At 41.7% G+C, this 20,138-nt stretch overlaps 2 protein-coding genes across 2 annotated transcripts; both read right to left on the reverse strand.

Annotated features, from left to right (window-relative positions):
- Window positions 1–3,188: 3,188 nt before the first annotated feature.
- LOC116334880 (extracellular calcium-sensing receptor-like) lies at window positions 3,189–15,660 on the reverse strand. Its single transcript, XM_031758419.2, has 10 exons — window positions 15,249–15,660; window positions 7,322–7,458; window positions 6,774–7,068; window positions 6,393–6,479; window positions 6,000–6,269; window positions 5,573–5,782; window positions 5,191–5,466; window positions 4,547–4,774; window positions 4,346–4,469; window positions 3,189–4,238 (listed from the first exon to the last, which is right to left on the reverse strand). Exons 2-10 carry the CDS (start codon window positions 7,429–7,431, stop codon window positions 3,334–3,336), a joined length of 2,505 nt encoding a protein of 834 aa, XP_031614279.2. The 5' UTR covers window positions 7,432–7,458; window positions 15,249–15,660; the 3' UTR covers window positions 3,189–3,333.
- Window positions 15,661–16,123: 463 nt separating this feature from the next.
- On the reverse strand, window positions 16,124–19,911 carry LOC116334877 (extracellular calcium-sensing receptor-like). The gene is made up of 9 exons (XM_031758417.2): window positions 19,706–19,911; window positions 19,199–19,493; window positions 18,939–19,025; window positions 18,564–18,833; window positions 18,261–18,467; window positions 17,903–18,178; window positions 17,328–17,555; window positions 17,118–17,241; window positions 16,124–17,034 (listed from the first exon to the last, which is right to left on the reverse strand). The coding sequence occupies exons 1-9, from the start codon at window positions 19,813–19,815 to the stop codon at window positions 16,124–16,126; spliced, it is 2,508 nt and encodes an 835-aa protein (XP_031614277.2). The 5' UTR covers window positions 19,816–19,911.
- Between the last annotated feature and the right edge of the window lie 227 nt (window positions 19,912–20,138).

Here is a 20,138-nt window from a genome sequence, read left to right on the forward strand (position 1 = left end):
TATTTGGCTTGTATTAGCCTGTGGGTCTTCAGAAGCAACTGGCAGGTACAGCAAGCAAAATGCGGGTCTGGTGGTAGCTGAAGCAAAAACTTGGATGTGGGAGGAGTTCAGTGAGACCATGGAAATAGACTTTCTGTCTGACACAAACTGGAAAAATGACTCAGAAGGGAAAGTGGTGTTCTAGTCACTCTGTGCATTGTGGGGGTGGGATGTTGGGCCTTTTTCATCCCACTAACAATTTTTCTTTAGAGAAAGCAGAGTCTGGGGACAAGGAGGAAAACTTCCCAATCACTAGGAGCAAGGCCACTAAGGTTTTTAAACACATCAATGGTGGCCGGGCCCCTGAGTGTTGCTTTGAGGTTCACCCTGAGCTTCTGAGCACCAGAGGGTGTGCTAATCCTAGGGTAGGATCAGCCTACCCTAACCCCCAGCCTACCTGGGAAGGTCTGTGCTATTAAATTCAAATCAATTTTCAATTCAATTCAATTTTATTTATATAGCACCAAATCACAACAACAGTCGCCTCAAGGCGCTTTATATTGTAAGGTAGACCCTACAGTAATACATACAGAGAAGAAAACCAACAATCATATGACCCCCTATGAGCAAGCAAACTTTGGCAACAGTGGGAATGAAAAACTCCCTTTTAACAGGAAGAAACCTCCAGCAGAACCAGGTTCAGGGAGGGACAGCCATCTGCTGCGACCGTTTGTGGTGAGAGAAGGAAGACAGGATGAAAGACATGCTGTGGAAGAGAGCCAGAGATTAATAACAAGTGCGATTCAGCAGAGAGGTCTATTAACACATGTTGAGTGAGAAAGGTGACTGAAAAGGAAATACTCAATGCATCATGGGAATCCCCCAGCAGTCTACACCTATTGCAGCATAACTAAGGGAGGATTCAGGGTCACCTGATCCAGCCCTAACTATGTCAAAGTTCGGGAGATGAAAGTTCATTCTTAGTCAAGCGTCAGGTACATGGTTAGGAAGAACAATGCAATTTTGTCCTACTCAATAAAGAGCTGGACCAACTTATCCTCTTACTGCCTGAGTTACTGTCCCAAAAGGAAGAGTAACTCAGGGTCTTGTTCAGGAGTAAGGAGGCAGCAGAGTGGGAGAGTGACAGACAGGCTGAGCCTGGGCAGTGATACGGATGCTGTAACAGTCCGTTGTGGTAAAGAGAGCTAAGCATGTACCTAAGACAGTAACAGGAAGACAGCTGCACATGACAGCAAAGTTCTCAACTTACTAGTCAATCTATATCTCTACCCTCATCTGTGGTCATGAGCTCTGGGTAGTGATCAAAAGAATGAGATCGTGGACAAAAGCGATGGAAATGAGCTGTTTCTGAAGGGTGGCCAGCATCTCCCTTAGAGATAGGGTGAGGAGTTCAGCCATTCAAAAGGGGCTCAGAGGAGAGTGACTACTCCTCCACAGTGAAAGCTGTCAGCTGAGATGGTTCAGGGATCTGGCAATGATGCCCAAAACACCTCATCTAGGAGGGCGCCTCCTAGATGAGGTATTTTGGTCATATCACACTGGGCATATCACACTGGAAGGAGGCCCATTAGGGAGTTCCATGGCACACTCTCAGCTATAAAGCGTTCCCCCGCATAAGCTAGAGGAGGTGGCTGAAGGGAGGGAGGTGTGGCCATATTTCCTAAGGTGACTGCCCCTGCAACCTGATGGAGATAAGTGGAAGAAAATGGATGAATAGATGGATAGACGGATGGATGGACAGAGGGATCAAGTGTTTTGGTGTGATTTTGAATCCAGCTCTTAAAGGGTTGATGATTATGGTTTTTACTATGGCACGATACCACTTTTTTATGTCCGATACTGATACCGATATCATAAATTTGGATATCTGCCCATACAGATATGAGTCCGATATAATTTATTTTTTAATCAATAAAACTTTTTTTAATATCTTGCTGCATTTTGTATAATTTCATACTCAAGTTTAAAAAACAAAACAAAACTAAAGCTATTCTGTTATACCTGTATGCAAAAAATACACTGCACCCAAAATATTTCATTGTTCAGCAATGCTGATCTAATAAACTTAAACCTACACATTCCTCCCTAGTCTGGTATTTTAAAGAGTACTTAGCAGAAATATTAAACAACCTAACTAATACGGTTGCCAACTCCCAGCAAAAAAAAAAAAAGCGAACCATCCCACACCCTCCGCCTTGTGATGCTTAATCGACCTAATCAACTTTAATTTAATGTATGTAAAAAAAATGCACGGAAATCAATTGTTTTCCTACAATAATGAAATAGATTCAACATCTTTCTTCAACAGAATTGCAGACTGCACAGATGGTACCTTCCCAAAGGAAAGGTTAAAACTTTGGGTATAAGATTCAGATAATTATTTATTAAAAGCTAGACATTTTAAATGAGAATAAGAAAGAAAAGTATTTCTTTGTACCCCCTTTTCCCTGTTAATGCCCTACCTGCCCCTTTGGCAAAACTTTGCTAGACCTGCCCCTCTTCCTCTTTCTGGTGCAAAGTGGGCCAAAAACAAACAAGAGAGACGGAGTCGTGACAGAAAAGCCGATCAGCTGATCATTAATCAGTTTCATGATTGAAGTAGCAACAGGAGAGGGAGAAGAGAAGAGGCAGTCGCTCCATATATCGGTTGTTAAGTTTAACGTGGGAATGCTTTACAAACATTCAGAGATGAACTTACACACTTGCTTTACTTCTCTCTGGGATAACTTCCTCGGAGATGAAATGCCGGTTTGGCTCCAAATGCTCGACCAGACCACCGACAGGTCTCGCACGCCACAGCCGCTCTATCACGTGACGCTCCGACGTGTTAAAGTTACAAGCTGAGTTATGCCATGTCGCTAGTTTTGTGAGGTTCTTTTTGGATATTAAATGGATCAGATTACATTTTTTTATTTCTCTCCGATATCCGATCCAGTAATTTAGGTCAGTATCGGACCGATACCGATAGATAATATCGGATCGGTCCATCCCTAGTTTTTACAGAGTAAATTACACATTGTATATCAGTAAAGACTGTCAACTTTAATAATATTTCATTCATCAACATTCATTCGTTCATTCAAGGCTTCTTTTAATTTTCTGAGTAGTTTATTTGTATTCAATATAAACATGAAGACTTCATCTATGAAAGCAGAATGAATGTTAAATGAAAATGCTTAGTGTGTACAATAAAAAAATACACACTGAACCCACCTAAATTCCACACTGATCCTCTTCCAAATATCTATTTGTTGGCAGCATATTAAAAAAGCATTTCCCATTTCTAATATACTGTAAAGCTACTTTTCTAATTTGTGCTAAAAAATTTTATGACTAACTGCCACGACCCATTATAGCTTTTTTCGTGTTCAATTCCGGTCTCAACAGGATTATGTAACATTTAGGTCCAAACAGTGTGATCAAGAGTCCAAAACTTGAGGCCAGGATGGCAAACACCTCCACTGCATCTGCATAATTTCCTGGTGAGCTGATATAAACAGGAACAAAGGCCACCCACACAGCACAGAAGATCAGCATGCTGAATGTGATGAGCTTGGCCTCATTAAAACTATCAGGGAGATTCCTTGCCAGGAAAGCAATTAAAAAACTGAGGAAAGCCAGTATACCAATATAACCCAGTAATACGGCAAAAGCCACAGTGGACCCAACTGCACACTCATAAACAATCTTATCATTTTGGTATTGGGTGTTTTTATGTGGAGTTGGAGAGGAAGAAACAAGCCAGGTAGTGCAGATGGCTGCCTGAATAGATGTAAGGCACAGAACTGTTCCTCTCTGCTGCGTAACACCAAACCATTTCAGACTGGCTCCCCCTCCTGGTTTGGAGGCTTTGAACACAGCCAGAACAACCATGGTTTTTACCAGGATGCATGAGACACACAGCACAAAGCTGATCCCAAATGCTGCATGCCTGAGTTGGCATGTCCACAGCCTGGGTCGTCCAATGAACAGCAGTGAACAAAGAAAGCACAACTTGAGTGACAGCAATACCTGAAAACTAAGTTCTGAATTGCTGGCACGTATTATAGGTGTTCTGTGATGGTAGATAAAGATCCCTAGAACAACAGCACATATACATGTGCCCAGCAGTGAGGTTGCTGTCAGACAAATACCCAGAGGCTCATAGTAGGACAGAAACTCTGTCTTCTTGGGAACACAGTGGTCACGCTGGAGGTTTGACCAAAAATCCTCTGGACAACTGGTGCACTCCAAGGAGTCTGGCAAAAGGAGATAGATGAAGAAAGCGGAAGATGGTGAAATACATACTATATTTACTATGAATGAAAATAAATATATCGTGCTGAAAAAAAACAGAACACCTTACTCGTCTTATTAGTGACTTTTCCCTCAGAACAAGGGATGCAGTCAAAACAGCATTTGGGTTCCCCCTTCTTTCTAGCCATGTGGGTACCAGGAGGACAGTTCTCACTGCATACTGATCGAGGAGGCTATTGGATGAAATTAAATATTACATATAAATATACTGTACAACTGACAAAATATAAAAATCAGAAAAACACATAACCTTTTTTGAAATAAAGTTCCAGAAAATCTTGTCTTCATCAAGTTTGAGTTCTTCACCGTTTAAAGCTGAACTCTTAACCTCACCCACATTCTGAACTTTAGTGCTTCCATCAGGGAGCCACAACCAGTTCATCACATCGTAAATTGGCACCACATCACCATTCTCATCAAATGACACTTGATCCCCAAATGGAGTGGTGAAATTTACCCTTTCCAAGTAATAAAGAAGCTGTTAAAAAGGGATTCATAAGAAATAAATTATTTTTAACAATCCAAACAGTGGCACCCTCTATTTGATAGCGAAATGGAATATTATACCCTTTGTACCTATACATATGAACGTATTAAAATTGAATTCTAAATTAAAGAGGGCTCCTTAATATGTAATATCTTTAATAATTTCAAGAACTCAAATGATACATTACATGCATACTGGCTAAAATGCTCTGATCTAAATATATTAAACACTACTTTTGCTCAGAAATATTGAAAACTCATTTAGTTCACTTCAGCTTTTTCATAATTAATTTAATAGCACTGTTTTTTGTCATACAGGGTAAATTTTGTTCTGAAACTAATTACAGAGCAAATGATTTACTCATAGATTGATATCTAATTGATATGGTGTGTAAATTCATATCACACCTGCCATGGCTGCATTAATTGCAAAGTGGCACAGCTTTGCTCACTGAAAGGCCCTCTTCCTGGCTTGCACTGCAGCATGTCATCAAGGGAATATGCCAGTGCATAAACAGCTTTATACACATTGTACTCAGGCCGGAGGTTGGAAATGTCCAAGATCTCAGTGTTCACATTTTCTAGATCTTCCTGTCCAGTGCATAGTGCACCTCCACCTTCCACCCAGCCTGCTGGAGCTGGTGCAAATCTGCATTGAAATGCAAATTCCCAAAACTGATTCACCTGAAATGTATTGTTGACAACTGTTTTTCTTTTTTCTTTTCCATTTAAAAAAAAAAATGACAAAATGAAATTCTTGTCAACATCACAGTAACATTTCAACTCTCACCATGCTATTTCCATTGTTATTGTTGTGATGTAGGTCAGGACGTATTTGTAATAGGAAATCCCTGAGCCCTGGTATTTCTCCTCGACGAATAGCAATGCCCAGTGTACCACCCAGGTATGGCATGAACTGAGGTGTTTGGAGCACACCAGCAGTTGCTGTCCAGCCTTCACTGGCAATCCACTGTAGACCTGTTACATTCTCCTTCACTACCTGTGCATTATATTTTACCAAATGCAAAAAGTGATGTAACTATCACCTACTTTTGTGACATTCAACTTAGGTATTTGCTATAAATTGCTATTTGTTATAAATGGTTTCTTTACGTTTCTGTAGTCATTCAATTAAAGACATAATACATCTTTTACACAGTGTATAGATACAGATCTTTATAGCAAGAAATAATCAAGTTTTTTTTTTTAAACTTTACCTCTTCTATAAGGTTTATCATGTGACTCTCATGTACAAAGGCAATGACCACACGAGCTGTTGATTTTTTCATCACATTCACAATCCTCCTGAGCTCATCTGTGTCTTTGTCCCAGGGCAAAACTTCAATGTAGTCTAGGCAACCTTCACCAGACAAACTTAGCTCGAATTGTAAGGATCTGGCAGCGTGGAGTCCATAATCATCATCACTGATAAGCAGACCTGCCCAAGTCCAGTCGAAATGTTTTAAAATTTTAATTATAGCACGAACCTAAGTGAAAGCAAAATGAGAAACATGAGAAAACATGAGAGCATAGATAATAAGAAAACTTTCAATGGATTAGCTACTTATCATCTACTGGCAATTGTAATAATTCTGCTGATTGAATTTTACCTGGAAAGCATCACTTGGGATTGTCCTAAAGAAGGATGGATATTTTCGATGGTCACTCAAACAAGAACATGTGGCAAAATAACTCACCTGTGAAAGACACAGACTGTATATTTTAGAAATATTCAAAGCCTTGACTGCCTCCTTTAAATTGGGTATTGGGTACATTGGTCTTGTCATTAAATTTACAGTTAAATCAGTAACTTTATTGACTGTCACTCAAACAGGAAAATGTGGCAAAATGACTCACGTGTGAAAAACACAGACTGTATATTGTACATTGTTCTTGTCATTAAATTTACAATTAAGTCATTATATACAAACACTGAACAAATATATACAGTCATACAACAATAATATGGTATAGTTAAACTGAAAACTTACTATCGGTATTCTGTATAAACTTAAGACACTGGAGATGGCAATAGAAGGTGTAGAGGAAGAATCACCCACAATCCCTAGAACAGGAGGATTTCCAGTACATGTATCATCTAATATAATCTGCTCCTCTTGACCACTGGCTAATGATAATGCTCCACGGAATCCAATTCCAAGTTCAACACAATTGTCATAAAGAGTGTATCCCAGAGTCACATTAGGTAACAGGTTGGCGTTTCTGTTGATTTCATCAATAGCAAAAGCCATGGTTTGTGCCTGCCTAAATCCTTGTACATAGAAACTAAGAAAAACAGTTTAATTAAAAAATACATCAGGCAAAAATGTTGCAAAATGACTGATACAAAAAATTAAGGTAACTGAATAATAATTTAAGAGATAATTTATTTGAAAAATCAAGAAGATTCTCCATTCAATATACGTGCATTATTTCTGTATGCACTAATGCATAAAATGTATGCATTACCCCACATATTGGCATTAAGTTGTTCTGTTTTGTTTTTGGTTTTTTTGTGCTATTTTCCTGTCATACTTACCCATGGCAAGTAGGCTGTTGTGGCTCTGAGGTAAAAGATGGATAAGGAACACTTGAGAAAAAGTGAACTGGAAACAGTCCCCCCAGAATGATATCTCCAACCTTGTTCATTCCATTTAGATGAAACTGTCCCTGCAGCTGACACGAGGAGGGAAACAGAGAAGAGGATACGGTATAAGTGAAGTAGGAATACAGTAAAATGACCAGGACCAAATTGGTTTGTAAAGATGAACACATGACAGCTTTATGGTTTTTCTGAGCCTAGTTGTGGCATTTTATTGCTTTGCCATTCCCTTTTATTGACATGCTGTGTTGACTATTCTTTTATACCACCCATCAGGGAAAAAGATGAAGAAAGGGATGGGCCTCAAATACATTTGGTCAGATACTGATGTTGTATCTAGGTAGGCTTAGGTAACACCATGAGCATGTTGTGTGTGTGGAATGTACTGTAGCAACAAGACCCCAAACCCACACACAAAACAAAAGAAACAGGATTTTTGTGCTTTGTGCTAAGGCTCAAGACTAAGATACCAGATATTCTCCTTCAAGCTGGTTAAACTGATCCCTTGATTCCTATCATAGGGGTCAACTGAATCACTCTTCATCTGGCATCTCACCCAGGACTAGGTTGCCTTGGGAAACCCTACCAGGGGGCAATAAAATAGCATAGCCCCTGAGTTCAGTGGAAGATACAAATCCCTCTATTGCATCAAGCCAGTGATTCACAGAGGGTTTTAGTTTTTATTTATTTATTTTTTTGAATGACACACTAAGTAAACTTCACTGTGCAAAAGTATTTGTTTCTGTTTCCTGAGCCCATCTGAAGGATGATTAAGACCAGGGGTGTCAAGCGTAAGCCTTGGTGGAAATAATCAACCTGGCATAAATGTCTCTGAGGGGGGTTAGTGAAGTGCCAATTGTCCACTCTGCCACCCTCACCACTGGATTATAAGGTGCACTGTCGATGAACGGGTCTGTTTTCATACATAAGGCACACCAGATTATAAGGTGCATTAAGCAAAACAAAATCAGATAAGTCAAACTTTACTCAGCTCATTCTTCTTGCTTCCTCCACTTCCGTACCATTGATTCATTATTGTTGAATTCCCTCGCAGCTGATCTCTTCCTATGTTGTTTCAGTATATTACTGACTAACCTCATATTGTGGATGGATTATCTCAGTTGTTCTCCTGACTGAAGTTTATGTTATGTTTATGTCACTGAGTTTATGTTATGCTAACATAGCTGTGTTACTAGCGATTATATACCAGCCAGCCCAACTTCAGTAACCCTACAAACATCACAGCTGTTTACTTTCACTTTCCTTTCTTCATTTATGTCGGAAGTGATGGCAGAGCTGTACGTTTTAATTTTTTCAGAAATCTCTGTCAGAACATAGTATATCATGCTTAGGTGGGAAATAGCGAGCTAACTTCCTGCTGAATTCTAACTCCGTTAAATTTAATAAATTCTGTTTTCCTGGATGCCTGGATGTTAAACTTAATTGTTACACCAGGTAAAGCAGCAACGCTGATCATTTTATTAAAGATGAAAGAATTTAGACAGTTTTTAACTCTCAGTGATCCTGCAGTGTTTGTTTGACTTTGGGATCTGACGCAGACAGAGTTTTGAACCCAGATTACTCCGCAAAGCTCCTGATTATGGTAGCTGTAATGCTCCGACAATCCATCAAGCAGTGTGGCTTTGTAGCTTACCAAAGTCATACTAAAACATCTTTTTGACAGATTTTTGAGCGCCATGCACCATATAAAATGGGTTCGAGGTCAGTAAGCACAACCAGAATTCATACATAAGGCACACTGTCGATTTTTGAGAAAATTAAAGAATTTTAAGTGCGCCTTATAGTGCTGATAATACGGTATACTTTTTACTCACCTCCACATGTAACTTATTCGAGAATTGATTATTTCCTCACTTTTGGCACTGATGTAAACAGAATACGAGAGTGCCGCATTGGGTCAGTGGATGTCTCCGACCACTGCTCTCTATATTTAGCTTTAAGACTTTCTCAAAGGTTAAGAACTACTAACTGGAAATTAAATTCTAGTATATTGAATGAACAGACATGTGAACAGTCAACAAAAAACATTACCAAGTACCTGGAATTCAATGATAGAGATGAGATATCCCCACTGATATTGTGGGATGCTTGTAAAGCGGTCATGAGAGGAATTGTCTAACCTCTAATATTAAAAAATCCAAAGTTGCAAAACTTCAGATGCTGCAGTCAGAACTATTAGACTTTCAGGCTACACACAAAAATACTTCTGATACTAAGAAAAAATTAGAAATTGCAAAGATGAGAAATCAAATTGACGGGATATACACTCAAGACGTCCAAATGAAACTAATGTTGACCACACAAGGATATTATGAGGGGGGAACTAAATATATGAAACAATTGGCATATAGACTAGGGAAGCAACAAGCAGATAGAACAGTGTACAAGGTAAGAGACCCGGAAACCAAAACCTCCCACAAATAATGATGGAAAAATGAAGAGTTTGTTTGGCATGTTACACCTCCCAAAACTCACGGAAGAAGAAAATAAATCTTTAGTGAATTACAAGGGAAGAACTTCACTTGGTGATTGGTAAACTCAAGGCAAATAAGGCTCCAGGTACAGATGGCTTTACTACAGAGTGGTATAAGAAACTGAGGGATGCAGTGACACCGGTATTACTTAAAACATTTAATACTACAGAGGGAGAGGCTCCCCTCTCATGGAAACGAGCTATCATTTCTAATATGTATATATATATATATATATATATATATAAAAATCCCCCGCTCGCCCCTGCGGGCGGTCTATCCTTCAAGCTTGGGTGCTGTACCAGAGGCCTGGGAGCTTGAGGGTCCTGCGCAGTATCTTAGCTGTTCCTAGGACTGCGCTCTTCTGGACAGAGATCTCTGATGTTGTTCTCGGGATCTGCTGGAGCCACTCGCCTAGGTGCGGTGACTCCCAAGCTACCACCATTTTGTCCGTCTGTATCTGGAAGTCCACAGGATCTTAGCTCGGTCATTCTCCACCACCCTTGGGGGTGTCTCCCATTTTGACCTCGGAACTTCCAGATGTTCCTGTACACTATGCCGGCCACTTGGTTATGGCGTTCCATGTATGCCTTGCCTGCTAGCATCTTGCACCCTGCTGTTATGTGCTGGATTGTCTCAGGGGCATCTTTACACAGACTGCACCTGGGGTCTTGCCTGGTGTGATAGGCCCCAGCCTCTATGGATCTTGTGCTCAGAGCTTGTTCCTGTGCTGCCATGATTAGTGCCTCTGTGCTGTCTTTCAGTCCAGCTTTGTCCAGCCACTGGTAGGATTTCTGGATATCAGCCACCTACGCTATCTGCTGGTGGTACATACCGTGCAGGGGCCTGTCCTTCCTCGTCTTCCTCCTGTTTCTTGGGTTTCTGCTGCCTGAGGTATTCACTGAGCACGCTGTCAGTTGGGGCCATCTTCGTGATGTATTCGTGGATGTTCGTTGTCTCATCCTGGACCGTGGTGCTGACACTCACCAGTCCCCGGCCTCCTTCCTTCCTCTTAGCATACAGCCTCAGGGTGCTGACCATGCATGGTCAGGAGCTTTCTTGTCTTGATGTCAGTGGCTTCTATCTCCTCCTTTGGCCAGCTTATTATCCCAGCCAGGTACCTGATCACGGGCAGGGCATAGGTGTTGATAGCTCGGATCTTGTTCTTACCGTTCAGCTGACTTCTCAGGACTTGCCTGACCTTGTAACTGTGCTATGTGTCTGAAATGTTGCTTTCTGGTAGTTCGATCCGCTCAGTTCTGACTACCTTCCCTCTCTTTGTTACCATCCAACTACACTTCTCCAGTCCAAATGACATTCCAATATTATTGCTGTATAGCCTGGTGGTGTGGATCAGTGAATCGATGTCCCGTTCACTCTTGGCATACAGCTTGATGCCATCCATGTACAGGGGGTGGCTGACAACTACTCCATTCCGTAGTCGGTATCCGTAGCCAGTCTTGTCAATGATCTCACTGAGGGGATTCATGCCTATGCAGAACAGCAGTGGACAGAGCATCTCCTTGGTAGATCCCGCACTTGATGGTGACTTGTGCTATGGGTTTGAAGTCGGCCTCTAGTGTGGTACGCCACATCCCCATTGAGTTCCTGATGAAGGCTCTTAGGGTCCTGTCTCGCCACATACAGTACCTTGTTAAAAGAGGGAAAACTGATGAGTTTCCAAAACCTTAGGAATAAGTTTGGGTTGCAAAATCAAGGGTTTTTTTTAGGTATTTGCAGTTGAGGGAATAAAAGATTAAAACCAATAAAGCCAATAAAGCATAAATGAAAACATTATATAGCTGGCAACTATGGTTAACCTGAGGGGGCTTGGAGCCAAAAGCATGGGACTACATTTATCCTTGTACATCTTTCTCAAAAGCAAACATGTGGGTACCGTATAAAGGCTCAACCAGTCTTCCTGAGCTTTGCTTCCTCAGAAGACCAATGGTGGCATCCCCTGCAACAGTCATATCCACCTGGAAAAGAAATATTTACAGTAATCCTGGTTTTGTAATAAATAAACAATGACATCAAGTACCTGTAGAGTGTGTTATGACTTCTGCAACTGGACTTATCTCTCCAAATTCTCCAGCACAGGGTACTGCAAAAATTCCTATAAAACTAAAATAAAACATTTATAAATAAAAGTTTTTGTTGACTGATAAAAATGTTGTTCTTCTGACTGAAGTCAGTCTGTTTTTCTTGGTTTTTTAACTGAAAACAAGAACTTTTCTAAAATGTAACTGTTTTTCTATTACCTAACTATCTTAGTGTAGTATAAATGTCTGTAGGAAAGTCTTTATCAGCACAAAATTCTTTAAAATTATACAAATACAGTTAAAAGTCCCAAAATTTATGCCCTTCATATTTTCCAAAGCCATCCAACAGGCCAGATTGGAGTCTTTGGTGGCTCAATTCTGGGCCCCTGGATTAAAGATCATGTTCTTCGTTATGGAATGTGGAAGCCTAAAAACTGGTCAATGTGTTTCTCAGAAGGTCAAATGCATGTTGATATATAATAAGACTACTATATCCTTTTATTGTCACTGTACATGTACAATGAAATTGCAGGTGCTATGAACCAACTGTGGATGGAGAATAAATATAAATAACAGACAAGAGGAGTATATACAACAAGAGGAATATATATATAAAACAGAGGGAAGCCACACAATAGAAAGGCACATATTAGAGGACAGGTTGTAAAGTGTCTCAATGTAGTGCAATGGATTTTGTCTGAATATAGTCTATCTGTGAGTGGCCTAAGTGATGAGGGTTACTAAGACCATGGCTCAGATTAGTCGGTGGGTGGCCAGGGGTTTGATGTGGGGGATTAGTGTTTGTTTACAGTCAGAATGTCCCAGGGGAAGAAGCTATTTCTGAGCCTAGAGATGTGGGCTATCCTGTGGGTCAAACAGGTAGTGAGCAGGATGCAAGGGGCCACCTGTGATCACCCTGGTTTTCCTGAGACATGAGGATCTGGCATTGGCCTCCAGGGTTGGGAAAGGCTAGTGATTTTTTTGAACAATGTTAATTACCCTCTGTGCAGCCTTCCTGTTCTGAGTAGTGGCCCCCAGGCTCTATGAAGACACGCTCTTCACTGAGGCGTGATAGCTGTGTATCGGTATTGTCAGGCATCGCGGTGTGGAGAAAAGGAAGAGAGAACTCAAACGCAGGACTCGCAGGTTAGTGTGAAATGAAGATGACATTTATTTTAAGGAGAGAGTGAACAGAACATAAAACAGACTAGCTGACTGACTGAATGGCTGGCTGGCTGAACAGAAAACAATACAGACTTAAATACACTGACTGATGATGATGATTAGAGAGTCCAGAGTCCCAAAAGAAATAGTTCTGGTGGGCAACCGGGTGGCCAGTGGTGTGGGAGCCGCGGTGGAGCCGCAAACGAGGCAAGGCCAGCAGGTGTGGAAACCTCTGGCTGAGACGAGGCAGAGCCAGCAGGTGCAGAAACCTCTGGCTGAGACGAGTCAGGGCCAGCAGGTGCGGAAACTTCTGGCTGGGATGAGGAAGAGCTCACAGCCAGCTCTGGATGCTGTGGCTGTAGTTCAGAGACTGAACTGGTGACTGAGCCAGAGAATGAACTGCTGACTGAATAGCTGGTGACTGAATAGATGGCTGAGCTGGTGCCTGAGCTGGTAAGAGTGATAGAGCTTATGCCTAAGCCGGTAACTGAGCGGGTAACAGCTGATAACAAAGCTAGTGATTGAGCTAGGGTCTGAAGTATAGTCATAGAGGTGGATGAAGTGGTGGACTAGCAGGTTGCTGAGCTAGCTCTTCCCAGCCTCCAGAACATGAGGAAAATGGCTGGACAAGCTCACCTGAGCCTCCAGCAAGGTCAGGTTGAGGAATGGGCCGAACCCTAGCCTTCCCTTCCTGAGAAACAGGAACAGGTGCAGGGACAGGTTGGGTCCTGGCCACCCTCATCCTGGGCTCCGAGATAGGTACAGGAGCTAGCTGGACACTAGCCACCCCCACCCGAGTAACAGGAACAGGTGCAGGAATGGACTGGGTCTCAGCTGCCCTCACCCTGGGAAGCTGGCACAGGAACGGGTGATGGCTGGACGTAAGCTGTCTCAAGGAACTGGCACGGGTGCGGGGACGTGCTGAGCCTTAGCTGCCCGAGGATCTGGTACGGGGACAGGCTGAGCCTTAGCCACCCTCACCAGAGTAACTGGAACAGGTGAAGGAGGTGGAAGGGTGTGAGCAACCCTGCTAGCAGGAAAAGGCTGAGAGATTGATGTGGAAATAATGACAGGATGAGAAAAGTTATCAGACTTAGCAGCATGAATGTCCTTAATGGGAGCCTAAGGCTGCGTTCACACCGAACGCGATAGAGGTGAGCGAAAACGCCCTAAACGCCCCTAATTTGACGCGTGCACATTCGCACCTCAACGCGTGTCCAAGAAAAACCCATCGCGCCTCAAAATTGCATCTTTCCACGCGCGTGGACCGGAAATGTGGGAGGAAGTTGTGCCAGATGTGTTGTGCTGCAGATGTCCTCTGAATAAACACATTATCTTGTTAGCGGAAAGGTATTTGTACATCAGTGGGAAAATAGCGGGACAGTAGGCGGGCTTGCTAGCTTTTGCGCGGCTTTATCGGGTCAGTCTGAAAATTAAAAAGGAGAATGAATGAACTTACCAGGTTGCCCGATCTCCTCACTTCTGTGCCTCCAAGCTCGGTCCTTTTTATTCCTGTCTCGGTAGAAGTAGCAGCTGGCATCATACAGCTCTGGGTGATTAGCCACGGCAGTGATGAGTTTTTCCTCCATACTGAATGAAGAATGAAGGGCTTTGGTTTGATCTGCCCCTGTGACCTGGTTACAGCCACGTCACCGGCCTCCTGATTGGTTGTCGGGGCGTGATTTGACGCCGGAGTTCATATTTTCCAACTCCAGCGGTTGGCGCGGTACGGGCGTGTGCACAAAATGCAACACACAATCTGACACGCGTGGTTTTCTTCGCGAGTCAAACGCGCCCCACGCGGTACACTGACGAGCGTTTCACGGGTTTTGGCGTTTTCGCGACGCAAATCTGCTTCCGCATGTTCGCCGGATGCGCAATCGCGTGTCATCGCGCTCTTTCCATTGACTTTACATGTACACCTGACGCTCTGGCCGCCTCTATCGCGTTCGGTGTGTGCGCACCGTAAGAGGGCAAAACAGTCTTTATGGGTTCAAGTCTCAATTAATATTGATCGGATTGTCCAAAATATGATTACAGTACACAGTCTTTGGATTAGGTGGATGATGAACATCGGCCATTAAAGTCTTGGGAAGATTAACAGTTTCTGGGTTGTGGTGAGGAGGAAGAAAAAGTCAGTTTCACTCATCACTGGATAATGCTGACCTGAACAGTAAGAGCAGTAAGAGCGACGGTGACGTGAGCCTCGCCTCCCCTTAGCTGTGACAGCAGGAACGCTGAGTGACTGAGCCTCCATCGAGCCGAGATGGGAGTCGGAGCTACTGAAGCCGGTGAGAGAAGCGGCTTGTGGGCGGAGCGGAGCTGCTACCGAGAAGAGCTGCTGTTCCCGCCTGAGCTTTCCCACCCAAAGGGAAAGCGCTGCTTCCTGCCTCTCAATTAAATCAGAGTCTGCTGGGTCTGCACCACGAGTCTTGTCATTCTGTCAGGCATCGCGGTGTGGAGAGATGGAAGAGAGAACCCAAACGCAGGACTCACGGGTTAGTTTGGAATGAAGATGATGTTTATTTTAAGGAGTGAACAGAACATGAAATGGACTAGCTGACTGGCTGAATGGTTGGCTGGCTGAACAGAAAACACACACGGAATCGAGAATGACAAGAGAGTGAACAGGAAGAAACTGAGGGCTTAAATAAACTGACTGATGATAATTAGAGACCAGTGAGTACACAGCTGTACATAATCTGACTAATAACACATAGGAAGTAGAACTAGACAGGATGCACATAGACAAAGCTGGCACAGTAAAACAGGAAACATGAACATGTGGAAAATAAACAGAACATGAACAAACTTAAAACACTGGGTCAATGACCCATGAACCCTGACAGGTATAACTAAATTATGTATAAGTTTAAATTTAACAATGTAGTGTCACAGAATCAATACTTGCACATTCTAGCATACACAGTAAAGGAGAAGTCCAAACTTTCTTTATATGTTCTCACTTTAATATATTTATATAAATATATTTATATAAATGTATTATTTATATTTATTGAACATGTGTGGAAAACTTTTTTTTATGATTCAGTGCCACGGCCCATTATAACTTTTTTTGTGTTCATCTCTGGTCTCAACAGGATGATGTAACATTTGGGCCCAAACAGTGCAACTAACAGGCCAAAGCTTGAGGCTAAGATCGCAAATACCTCCACTGCATCTGCATGGTTTCCAGGTGAGCTGATATAAGCAGGAACAAAGGCCACCCACACAGCACAGAAGATCAGCATGCTGAATGTGATGAGCTTGGCCTCATTAAAACTATCAGGGAGATTCCTTGCCAGGAAAGCAATTAAAAAACTGAGGAAAGCCAGTATACCAATATAGCCCAATAACACTCCAAAACCAACACTAGACCCAACTGAACACTCATAAATGATCTTATCGTTGTGGTATTGAGTGTTTTTATGTGGAGTTGGAGAGGAAGAAACAAGCCAAGTAGTGCAGATGATTGCTTGAATACAAGTGAGAAACAGAATTGTTCCTCTCTGCTGCATAGCACCAAACCACTTCAGATTGGCTGCCCCTCCTGGTTTGGAGGCTTTGAACACAGCCAGAACAACCATGGTTTTTACCAGGATGCATGAGACACACAGCACAAAGCTGATGCCAAATGCTGCATGCCTGAGTTGGCATGTCCAAAGCCTGGGTCGTCCAATGAACAGCAATGAACAAAGGAAACATAATTTGAGTGACAGCAATAGCTGGAAACTGAGTTCTGAATTGCTGGCACGTATTATAGGTGTTCTGCGATAATAGAAAAAGATATCAAGAACAACAGCACATATGAATGTGCCCAGCAGTGAGGTTGCTGCCAAACAGATACCCAGAGGCTCATGGTAGGAGAGGAACTCTGTCTTCTTGGGAACACAGTGATCACGTTGGGGGTTTGACCAAAAATCCTCTGGACAACTGGTGCACTCAAAGGAGTCTTAAAAAGAAGATGATGGTGAAATGCATATTATATTTCCAAGAAAGAAACAGAATATATGATGTTGGAAGATAAACACCTACCTGTCTTATTAGTAATTTTTCCCTCAGAACAAGGGATGCAGTCGAAACAGCATTTGGGCTCCCCCTTCCTTCTCACCATGTGGGTACCAGGAGGACAGCTCTCACTGCATACTGATCGAGGTGGCTATAGGACAGTTAGATATTACCTGCCAGAATTATAGATACTATACATATGGCAAAATATAAAAATCAGAAAAAAACATATCTAACCGTTCTGGATTTAAAGTTCCAGAAGATTTTATTTTCATCAAGTATGAGTTCTTCACCGTTTAAAACTGACCCCTTAACCTCACCCACATTCTGAACTTTAGTGCTTCCATCAGGGAGCCACAACCAGTTCATCACATCATAAATTGGTATCACATCACCATTTTCATCAAAGGACACTTGATCACCAAATGGAGTGGTAAAGTTCACCCTTTCCAAGTAATAAAGAAGCTGTTAAAAGGGGGATTTATAAGAAATAAATTATTTTTCACATTAAAATAGTGGGATTTGGTATTAAATAGTGAAATAAAATATTACACCTAGATTAGATTTAAATATAAAGTCCATTAACTAAACAAGGTCTGGTACTAATAAAATTATATACATATGCAGGTCTGATCTAAATGCACGAAGTACTACTATTTGTTTAAAGTACCCCAAATGCTTTAAGCTCCTTCCAGCTATTTAACCAGTTAAACATATGGCATTGTGTTTAATCCCACAGGATGAAGTTCACCCTGAAAGTAATCACAAGCAAACGTTTTTTCATTTAGGCGGTCTGTAAACTGACACCGCACCTGCCATGGCTCCAGTGACTTCAAAGCAGCACAGCTGTTCCCACTGAAAGGCCCGTTTCCTGGCTTGCACCGCAGCATGTTATTGAGGGAATGTGCAAGAGCATACACAGCTTTGTACACATTGTACTCAGGCCGAAGGCTGGAAATGTCCAAGAAGTCACTGTACACATTTTCTAAATCTTCCTGTCCAGTGCATAGCACACCTCCACCTTCCAGCCAGCCTGATGGAACTGGTGAAAATTTGCACTGAAATGTGAATTCCCAAAACTGATTCACCTGAAATATTTAGATTGTTTGAAATATAAATTATGATAACATGGGGTTCTTGCACATACCATAGTAAAAGTTAAAGGCTCACCATGCTATTTCCATAGCTGTTGTTTTGATGTAGATTGGGACGTATTTTTAACAGGAATTCCCTGAGCCCTGGTATTTCCCCATGACGAATGGCAATACCCAGTGTACCACCCAGGTATGGCATGAGGTGAGGTGTTTGGAGCACAGCAGCTGCTGACCAGGCTTCACTTGCCATCCACTGTAGGCCTGTTACATTTTGCCTCACTACCTGTACATTTTAATATAACAAATATTGAAACTAGCAAATACTTTAGGGACATAAAATTTAGTAAGTAGTAATAATAAAATTGTTTTAAAGCCAAACCTCTTCCATAAGGTTTAGTATGCGACTCTCATATGCAAAGACGATGACCACATGAGCAGTGGATTTTTTCATCACATTCACAATCCTCCTGAGCTCATCTGTGTCTTTGTCCCAAGGCAAAACTTCAATGTAGTCTAGGCAACCTTCACCAGACAAACTTAGCTCGAATTGTAAGGATCTGGCAGCGTGGCGTCCATAATCATCATCACTGATAAGCAGACCTGCCCAAGTCCAGGCGAAATGTTTTAAAATTTTAATCATAGCACGAACCTAAGTGAATACAGATTAAAACATGAGAGCATAGGTAAGAAGAAAACTTTCAGTGGATTAGCTGCTTATTATCTACTGGCAATAATTCTGTTAATTGAATTTTACTTGGAAAGCATCACTTGGGATTGTCCTAAAGAAGGATGGATACTTTTTATGGTCACTCAGACAGGAACATGTGGCAAAATAACTCACCTGTGAAAGACAAAGACTATATTTTGTTAAAATATTCAAAGCCTTCATTGCCCCCTTTTAAATTTTTAGATGGTGTACATTGGTCTTGTCACTGAATTTACAATTAAGTCGATATAAACAAACACTGAACACTCATACAACAATAATATGGTATAGTTAAACTGAAAACTTACTATCGGTACTCTGTATAAACCTAAGACACTGGAGATGGCAATAGAAGCTGTAGAGGAAGAATCACCAACAATCCCTAGAACTGGAGGATTTCCAGTACATGTATCATCTAATAAAATTTGATCCTCTTGACCACTGGCTAATGACAATACTCCACGGAATCCAATTCCAAGTTCATTGCAGTTATCATAAAGAGTGTATCCCAGAGTCACATTAGGTAACAGGTTGGTGTTTCTGTTGATTTCATCAATAGCAAAGGCCATGGTTTGTGCCTGCCTAAATCCTAGTTCATAAAAACTAACAAAAAACATTTTAATTGAAAAATACATCAGGCAAAAATGTTGCGAAATAAGTGATACAAAAAATTAAGGAAACTGAATAATAATTCAGAAGATTAGAAGATTCTTCATTTAATATACATGCATTATTTCAGTATGCACACATATTTATATTGGTATTAGGTTTTTCTGGTGGGGGGATGTGTTGTGCTATTTTCCTATAATACTTACCCATGGCAAGTAGGCTGTTGTGGCTCTGAGGTAAAAGACGGATAAGAACCACTTGAGTAAAAGTGGACTGGAAATAGTCCCCCCAGAATGATATCTCCACTGTTGTGCATTTCATTTAGACGAAACTGTCCCCATAGCTGACATGAGGAGGGAAACAGAGAAGAGGATAAAGCATAAGAAAAGTTGGAATACAGCAAAATGACCAGGACCAAATTGGTTTGTAAAGGTGAGCACATGACAGCTTTATGGTTTTCTGAGCCTGGTTATGGCATTTTATTCCTTTGCCATTCCTTTTTAATGGCATGCTGTGCTCACTGTTCTTGTATACCACTCATCAGGGAAAAGCATGAAGAAAGGGCAGGGCCTAAAATACATTTGGTCAGAGACTGTTTATCCAGGTAAGCTTAGGTAACACCGTGAGCATGTTGTATGT

This window comes from Oreochromis aureus, linkage group 14 (assembly GCF_013358895.1).
Source record: "Oreochromis aureus strain Israel breed Guangdong linkage group 14, ZZ_aureus, whole genome shotgun sequence".
Classification (NCBI taxonomy): Eukaryota; Metazoa; Chordata; class Actinopteri; order Cichliformes; family Cichlidae; genus Oreochromis; species Oreochromis aureus.

What these genes read in the sequence shown, in the direction of transcription:
- LOC116334877 (XM_031758417.2), bottom strand. Translation starts at nt 19,815, where the DNA reads ATGCACAACAGTGGAGATATCATTCTGGGGGGACTATTTCCAGTCCAC. An exon ending in TCCCAAGTGATGCTTTCCAA is followed by an intron (nt 18,834 to 18,938) that starts GTAAAATTCAAT and finishes GTATTCACTTAG; the next exon opens with GTTCGTGCTATGATTAAAAT. An exon ending in AGTCACTGGAGCCATGGCAG is followed by an intron (nt 17,556 to 17,902) that starts GTGCGGTGTCAG and finishes CCCTTTTAACAG; the next exon opens with CTTCTTTATTACTTGGAAAG.
- LOC116334880 (XM_031758419.2), bottom strand. Translation starts at nt 7,431, where the DNA reads ATGAACAAGGTTGGAGATATCATTCTGGGGGGACTGTTTCCAGTTCAC. An exon ending in TGATAAACCTTATAGAAGAG is followed by an intron (nt 5,783 to 5,999) that starts GTAAAGTTTAAA and finishes TATAATGCACAG; the next exon opens with GTAGTGAAGGAGAATGTAAC. An exon ending in AATTAATGCAGCCATGGCAG is followed by an intron (nt 4,775 to 5,190) that starts GTGTGATATGAA and finishes CCTTTTTAACAG; the next exon opens with CTTCTTTATTACTTGGAAAG.